This window comes from Meles meles, chromosome 4 (genome assembly GCF_922984935.1).
Source record: "Meles meles chromosome 4, mMelMel3.1 paternal haplotype, whole genome shotgun sequence".
Lineage (NCBI taxonomy): Eukaryota > Metazoa > Chordata > Mammalia > Carnivora > Mustelidae > Meles > Meles meles.
This window is the reverse complement of record NC_060069.1, coordinates 83,195,627-83,204,424: the sequence shown is the minus strand read 5'-3', so window position 1 is coordinate 83,204,424 and position 8,798 is coordinate 83,195,627. Positions and strand designations below refer to the sequence as shown.

At 40.5% G+C, this 8,798-nt stretch overlaps 1 protein-coding gene across 1 annotated transcript; it reads right to left on the bottom strand.

The window, feature by feature from the left end:
• Positions 1-8,097: 8,097 nt before the first annotated feature.
• On the bottom strand, positions 8,098-8,520 carry LOC123940390 (ATP synthase subunit g, mitochondrial-like). Its single transcript, XM_046003170.1, has one exon. The coding sequence runs from the start codon at positions 8,515-8,517 to the stop codon at positions 8,206-8,208; it is 312 nt and encodes a 103-aa protein (XP_045859126.1). The 5' UTR covers positions 8,518-8,520; the 3' UTR covers positions 8,098-8,205.
• Positions 8,521-8,798: the final 278 nt, after the last annotated feature.

Here is an 8,798-nt window from a genome sequence, read left to right as displayed (position 1 = left end):
TGCTATCAATCATCCCCTTCTACAATCAGGTATTCTCTTTTTCTCTTTGTCCTTTCCATTTTGACATCTATAATTTACGAATAAAGGGCAGGGAAGTTCTTAAATGTGAAGACATAAAGAAGCAGAAAGGTAAGGAGGTTCTTTGGGTTTTGTTTGCTTTAGTTTTTAATCAACCATCAGTTGAAATCTGGTTTAGCTAGGAATTTTTGATGTTGGGTTTTGACACCCTTAATTTGGGAGTACATAACTGAGTTCAGACACGCTAACCTTCTGCAAACAGTGTTTGGTTTGCACTCCCCTGGGAAAAAGTAAGTCCTTAAGCACTGGGGCAAAAACTATTTTGGAGGTATACACTGCTGGTTTCTCTTTCCTTAGTAGACTTCCCTCGCTCAGACTGATCTGCCTGATGTCATAAGGATCATAAGACTTCTTGTCTTACAGACTATCTTCAGTTGGTCTCTGGTAAATGCAGTAGCTACAGCCAAAGGAAGTGTGCACAGCGTGCTGGCAGCTTCTCAAAATCTGCAAGTTTTGCCTATAGCTGTGATAAAAAGAACAGATTTCACATGGATCTCTGAAAACCAGGGACAGGGCAAAAGCAAAATGTCTAGGCTTGCCCAGTACCTTCGAAGATCTGCATGTAATTTAACACTCCCTGTTTCAATCAAAGTCTGTCTCAGTTTCTGAAAATGTTACGGAACCATATCAGAGACGCCCAGTTGTAAATGCCTCATCCAATATCGACTTTCCCTTTACATTAATTCAACTGCCAAGTCAACCGGTTAAAATGTTAAACTCTTAATAAAATACGTGTTCTTTTTTTTTAAGCAATGTATCAAAGAACAATTTAAGAATCAAATGCAATTTTGAATCAGACAGTCTTCATGAATTTAGCTTCCATTATTCAACAAATGTTTGTCATACTCATTTATAAAAGAGTGTATAGTGAGTATATATTCTGTGCACTATTTCAAGGATAAAGGAACAGCAGTGTACAAAACAACATTCCCGCCTTCTTGGAGCTGACATCCTACAAGAAAGACGGTGTGGAAGATATAAAGATCAGTTAGTCTCTTAGATTCTGGTCTACAGGTGCTTCAGAGACTAGTTAGACAATGAGAAGTGTTACAAGAAGAAACAAAATATTCTTTAAGACTCTAGAAGAAGCAGCAATTACTTCTCAGAGGCAGAACCAAAAAAAAAAAGTTTCAAGCCTTTAAACTAGACTTGAAGAACAGGTAAGACTCACACCTGAAAATGAAGCAGGAAGAGGATTCCAGGACAAGAGAAGAGCATGAGCAAAAATGCAGGGCTGGAGAGTGGGGCTCGTGATTCCATGTGGCAAAGGGTTGGTTCCAAGGAGGAAAAGAGTAGAAACAAAGTTTAAAAAGGTAAATTGTAGCCTAGGACCAACCACACCTTTGAGGCTATAAACACTAGGGGAAAAAAAATCCTCACCTACCATGAAATAGATTATTAAAAACAATACAAAGATGAAAGTTTGTTTACACTGTCCCTCATAAAATTCTGATCTTTCCCATGACAGCATCTGCAACAAAGAATCTGATTCTGTTCTGGATCCCCGACCACAGACATCTTTTTTAGTGTTACCCCTCCTTCTTCCCTTCTGCCCTCCCATCTGGGCAAACTGATAAGAAAGTCCCCCTGCTGTCTCCCTTGAAATCAGTGGGGAGGTTCAACCCATACAGGAACCCTCAACCAGGTCCCACCTCCTAACTGCCAAAAAGACCCCGACCCAGTCTCCTTTCCCTGCTCTCTCTTGTCATTTTGGACCTGCTTGGGAGGTCTAATAAATCTCGTACATTTTGAGTGTGTGTGTGGCATCATCAGTCTTGTTAATGAACCAATTCTGGATGAGTCCCATCCTGTATGGAGTGGCTGCAATAACTATTTTTGATATTCTTTTTTAAAAGGTAATGTTTTTTGGGGGGGAGTGGGGGGGACACATGTGTGGCTTAGTCAGTTAAGCATCTGCCTTCACCCTCAGGTCATGATCCCAGGGTCCTGGGATTGAGTCCCATTTTGGGCTCCTTGCTTAGTGGAGAGCCTGTTTCTCCAGGTCCCTCCCCTGCTCCCCTTGCTTGTGCTCTTTCTCACTGTCAAATAAATAAATAAATAAATGTAATGCTTTTAGAGGTGCCTGGGTGGCTCAGTCAGTTCAACAGCTGACTTCATCTCAGGTCATGATCTCAGGGTCCTGGGATTCAGCCTTGCATTGGGCTCCATACTCATTGGGGATCTGCTTGTTCCTCTGACCTTCCCTCTTTTAGTCCTGTCTCTCTCAAATAAATAAAATCCTTAAAAAAAAACAAAAACAAAACAGGTAATGTTTTTAAACAATCTAAGACCTCTGCTCTGTTCTGTCCATTGTGAAATGCAAGAATTTGAGGCCAGACCATACAGAGTTCTTAAACGCTAAGGCCACTGGAATTTTAAAACTGTTTCCTCTGTAAAGGATCCACATTTTTGCATGAAACATTGGCTAATACATATAATCTAAATATAAAATAGACTCTTAGTAGAAGAATGTTCTCAATAGTTGTTGCAATGCCCACAGATGGTTTGATACAATGAAAGTAAACCTGGGCGTGGGGGTGGGGCGGGGGCAGGGAGTAGAGATATACACTTCCCCTAAAATGAGTAATGAGAATTTGGGCAAATTTTCACTTTTTCAGTAACTGTTTATCAAGAATTTACATATGCTGTGCACTCTGCTTTTGTCCCTGTAGGATGTAGAAACAGGTTTGTTTTTTCCTATAGTTACTTTGCATGCAGACCTAAGACATGCATTCAAACAGGTGCACCTCAGGTGGTTAATTTGCCTAACCAAAGATGAAATGAATTGATCAGTGATGAAAATGAAGTAATTGTCACTTAGCCCATAATGAGTCACTTATATGCAAGCCATTCAAGGGGTATTGGGCTCTATTCTGGGATGCATTTCATGTACAAGTCATTCCTTGCAGAAAACAAACTGCATTGAAATTTCTAAAAAGCTGGTAATTCTAGATGATGAATAGCATTTTTCTAAACTACCAAATAAAAGCTTTTATGAGGCTACTGACATGATTCTCATAACTGAATATATTTGACAGAGTATTTTATCTTTGACGGTATGTTACACCCTTATGAAAATTTTCTGGTTCTGTGGAATGAACCAGTATCACCTTCTAAAATATGAAATATTTAAAAATGCCTTTTCTAATAATGCAATCTAGAAAATAAAGTGTCTTCATTTATGAACATCTTGTCAAAGGAGGGTTCTCAATTACTATTAGAAAGAAGGAACCAATTAGGCTGGACAAAGGAATAGGAAGAATGCAGGAATTAATCAAAATATCAGATGTATTCACATATATGCACCTGGAGTAATTTGAGTATTTTCTCTCTGCGAATGCAAAGACATTAAATAATTACCAAGAATGAAAATTACCAAAAGATTATGCTAATCCCAATTCCAAATAAAACACAAGCATTTAAGGAGAAGCCTAAATAATATCACCAGAATCTGTGGTGATACAAGAATATTTATTACAAAACTGAAAGTTAAACTGCTTAATTTAGTCAACAACATTGATAAAAATGAGTATTATCAAATTACTTATCAAGTTTCCATGAGAAGTGGAAAAAGTTGTCAAAACTGACTCAAGCCATTTGGTACATCGTAAACACTGAGCCGACACAGGGAAAGCATGTGAGGAACTTGCCATTATCCTTTCTGCGGGGGAGAAATACCTTCCTCTGCACTTTGGTCCTCTGTCTGGATTCAGAATCAGACTGACATGAGACAGATTAGCTGGGGGAAAACCAAGTTTAATAGCATATGTAAGGGGAATCCACAAAGATAGGAAATTCCAAAGTCAGTGAGGCAACATAAAGCTTATATGAGCTAAGGAGAGGAGGTGGGCAAAGGACATAATAGGGAGCAAAGCTATTAGCAGGGAAGGGGAAAGATGTTTTGGAAAATCACAGCGTGGAGGCCGAGAAAATTAAGGCCATCCCACCTCAAGTTTAGCTGATGTGGGAAACAGAAGCAGAAGAAAATCAAAATTCCTCACCTACTGACAAGCCCTTGAAACAGAGAGAGCGGCTCTCCCCTGGGGAATTAACTGCCCTCACCTTGAGATTTGGCTAAGGACAACCCTAGCCTGACCAACCCCCTACTCCAACAGGTCCAACTAGGATCCTGTAAGTCTACTTTAACAATTCCTTCATCTCTAAACCTCCAAGATAGTGTCGAGAGTCATTCCCAAGTATATGGCCCACTGATATACATATAAAGGGTCTCACAAGAAGATTTTTATTACTGGTAATAAATAACCTTTCTCCCAACAATAGCTAGCCCCTCAAGGTCCTGGAGACCTTGCTTCCAAAATTCCTTAGAGACTTACACCATCCCTAATCCCCTTTGTCCTTACCCACAGGAGTCCACCCTTAACTCTGCCTTTAAAAACTCTGACTGTAATCTGGTTCTGGGTCCAAGTCCCTACTCGGCTGTGTTGGATATACTTGGGCCCAAGCTTAAGCTTGTCAAACCCTCATGTGATTGCATAGGTGCTTGGCTCCTTGGTGGTCTCTCAGATGCGAAAACTCCGGCATAACAACAGGTTGCCCTATTACGTAGGCAAGTTTCTTAGGTAAAGGTAAGTCTGTTATAGCTCTCTTCCTGATAAAGGCTCTTCTCTCCAATGTAAATTTAGGCAGTTGAGGACCAAGAAGAGAGCTTTTCTTGCATCTGCCAGGTTTTGATTACTTTCAAATCAAAATAATGTTCAATGCCAAAGGGGCCCATCTTGGGGCCACATGCGCTTGACTCCTACACTTTCAATGGCAATGATAATTCCAAACATGAAATAATTGCCACCCATTTCATGACAAATCTCTTTCTACTGTAGACACATTTGTCAAAAAGAAGTAATAATCCTTTGAAAAAAGCTTCCTAAGTGTGGAAGTGTCCGTGACAAATAGCTCTCAAAGGAAAAGAGAAAGTGTCTAAAAGAAGGAAGGATTTGCAGAAAATGAACTGACTTTCTAAAGGAACCAGGGTACAGATGTGTAAGTGCTCTCTTGTAGCTATAAATTATAATACAGATGAAGCCACATTTCTTCCCAACATTTTAAAGCCAGCAGTCCCTTGCCAGTCTGCCAAGAACGATCTTCAACTTGTGTAAACCTGTGTAAAGACCCTCAAAGTCAAATAGAGACAAAGAAAGAATACTGGCTCTGTGCTTTGGCCTTTAGGCAACAGTTAACTTACAACCTCAAGTTCATAAAATATTCTTTCAACAAATATGCTAAGTGTTGACTATGTATCAGGTTCTGTCCCTGACATTCGAAACACATCCAAAACACGAAATGAGGAAGCTCTCTGAACCAGCACGCTTTCTCACTTAGATTTCTACAGCAGGCTTCTTACTCTCTGCAATGACTATTTCCATCTCCTCAAACAGCCAAGGGCCCTCTTCATCTCACTCAGGAAATCACCCCGCCTCCTATTTCGCAAAACAATTGGAAACCATGAAATACCAACTCCCTCGGCTTCCTGCAGCTACATCAGCATCTGCACCCTCCTAATCCTCCCCCAACCCACAGCCCATTACAAATCCCACCACTTTCAAACTTCCTAGAATCTTAGGCTATCAATATCCCCTCTTTATCTTGTGCACTAAATAACTCTCTCTTTCCACTGAAATCCTTTACCTTGAGTATTTGTTTATCTAAATCAAAATCCCCTATTTAAAACACACACACACACACACACACACACACCAAGGCCCACATCACCCTCTCTTGCCTCCCTTCTCCCCACACCAACTTCTTTAAGGCGGTACAAAATTCTCTCTTCTCAGCTTCCTTATTTCACCAGTCTGCTCATTCTAATACACCCACCCATACACCCTCTCCACATCCCAAAAATTATTTTTGATAAGGCCATCAATTACTTTTATGCTACTAAGTCTAATTGACACTCTTCATCTGTCGTCTTACTCAAAAACCATCTTTATTTCTGTATTATATCCTGTAAATATGTCCGCAGCCTTGAAATTCCTCCCTGGGCTTCTGTCACACCATGTCACCTCATCTAATTAACCTTCTCCAAACTTGCTTCCCTTTCTCTACTAATTCCTCACATACTGAGGATCCTGGGAACCGAATACCAAACCTTTATCCTCCCCAAACTCCTCTCTCTCCATCTCGTGAACATTACTCCCATATTTTCAAATGTTATCATTATTATGATGGCCCCAGAAATTACAGATCCTTCCTCACACTCTGCCTCAACTGCAGAACTGCATTTTGCACAGCCAAATGGGTAGAGCCTTTTGGATGCTACATAGACTCTCAAAGTCATTGTGCCCAAACCAGAGCCATAATCTTTCCTATAAAACCTGCTCTTTATTTCATGTACCTGGGTGGCAGAGTCTGTTAAACCTCCCACTCTTGGTTTCAGCTAAGGTCATGATCTCGGATCATGGGATGGAGACCCAGGTAGGTTCCATGTTCAGGAATCAGCTTGGGATTTTCTCTCTCCCTTTCCCTCTGCCCCTCCTCCTCCCACCTCTGCTCATGCTTTCTCTCTCTCTCTCTCTTTCTCAAATGAATAAATAAATCTTTAAAAAAATAAAAAGAACTTTTTCCCATGGTGGGCTCTGTACTAAGCTGGAGTCTGATTGGGTTTCACTCTCCCTCTTCCTCTGCCCCTACCCATTGGCTCGCTTGCTCTCTCTCTCTCTGAAATAAACAAATCTTAAAAAACAAACAAAACAAACAAACAAACAAAAAATCTGCTCTTCATCCAGTATTCCCTTATTGCACTAAATGGCACCACTACCTACCAGATAATTGTGAAAATACATAGGTGTAGGGCCTGGCCTCTTTTTTATTTTTAATTTTTTAAAAATTATTTTCATTAACATATAATCTATTATTTGCCCCAGAGGTACAGGTCTGTGACTCATCAGGCTTACATATTTCACAGCACTCACCATAGCACATACCCTTCCCAATGCCCATAACCCAAACACCCTCTCCACAGCACCCCCAGCAACCCTCCATTTGTGTTGTGAGATTAAGAGTCTCATGGTTTGTCTCCCTTCAAATCCCATCTTGTTTCATTTATTCCTGCCCTGCCTCTCAAATTCCTCATATCAAAGAGATCATATGATAATTGTCTTCCACTGATTGACTTTTTTCGCTTGGAGAAATACCCTCTACTTCCATCCATGTCATTGAAAAGGGCAAGAATTCATTTCTTTTGATGGCTGCATAGTATTCCTATATATATATATATATATATATATATATATATATATATATATATGCATGCCATCTCTTCTTTATCCATTCATCTGTTGATGAACATGTGGGTTCTTTCCATAGTTTGGCTATTGTAGACATTGCTGCTATAAACATTCATGTGCACATGTCCCTTCGGATCACATTTGTATCTTTAGGGTAAATACCCAGTAGTGTGATTTCTGGGTCATAGGATAGCTCTATTTTCAACTTCCTGAGGATCCTCCATGCTGTTTTCCAGAGTGGCTGTACCAGCTGGCATTCCCACCAACAGTGTAGGAAGGTTCCCCTTTCTCTGCATCCTCACCAACATATATCATTTCCTGACTTGCTAATTTTAGCCATTCTGACTGGTGTGAGGTGGTATCTCGTGTGGTTTTGATTTGTATTTCCCTGATGCCAAGTGATGTGGAGCACTTTTTTATGTGTCTGTTAGCAATCTGGATGTCTTCTTTGCAGAAATGTCTGTTCATGTACTCTGCCCATTTCTTGATTGGATTATTTGATCTTTGGGTGTGGAGTATGATAAGTTCTTTATAGATTTTGGGTACTAGCCCTTTATCAGATATGTCATTTGCAAATATCTCCTCCCATTCTGTCAGTTGTCTTTTGGTTTTGTTGACTGTTTCCTTTGCTGTACAAAAGCTTTTGATCTTGATGAAGTTCCAATAGTTCATTTTTGCCCTTGCTTCCCTTGTCTTTGGCGATGTCTCTAGGAAGAAGTTGCTGCGGCTGAGGTCGAAGAGGTTGCTGCCTGTGTTCTCCTCAAGGATTTTTTTTTTTTTTTTGACACATTATCTTTTTTTATTCAAGTACCAGTCTGATCACACATGGTCCAAGAACCCTCAAATAATAAGCCACATATAAACAGATGTTAAAGATTGGTCTTCAAACATTATAGCCAATGATGCCACACTTGCCTATGATCTCACCGACATAAAACCACATCCACACCTCGGTGGCCACCAAACCATTCAGCAGAGCTTCCTTAACTGTGAGCTGTTTGAAGCTACCAGTTTGAGCACTCTTGACTATTTTTTTCAAGCTCTGAATAGCTGTAGGGATCTCAGCAGGGGTTGGAGGAACCAGCTCAACTTTGGCATAGTGCCAAAATGTGGCCAATCGAGGCTTCGAGTAAGTCACAGCAGCGTTCACCAGCGCCGGGGCCTTCTCCGCGAGGTTACGGACAAACTGGGCCATAGTTCCAAGGATTTTGATGGATTCCTTTCTCACATTGAGGTCTTGGGGGTATAAGGAAATGGTCCAGTTTCAGTCTTCTGCATGTGGCTGTCCAATTTTCCCAACATCATTTGTTGAAGAGACTGTCCTTTTTCCATTGGACATTCTTTGCTGCTTTGTCAAAGATTAGTTGACCTTAGAGTTGAGGGTCTATTTCTGGGCTCCCTATTCTGTTGCATTGATCTATGTGTCTGTTTTTGTGCCAGTACCATGCTGTCTTGATGATGACATCTTTGTAATAG

Excerpts from the sequence above, each read along its gene's own strand:
- LOC123940390 (XM_046003170.1), bottom strand. The coding sequence starts at position 8,517 with ATGGCCCAGTTTGTCCGTAACCTCGCGGAGAAGGCCCCGGCGCTGGTG.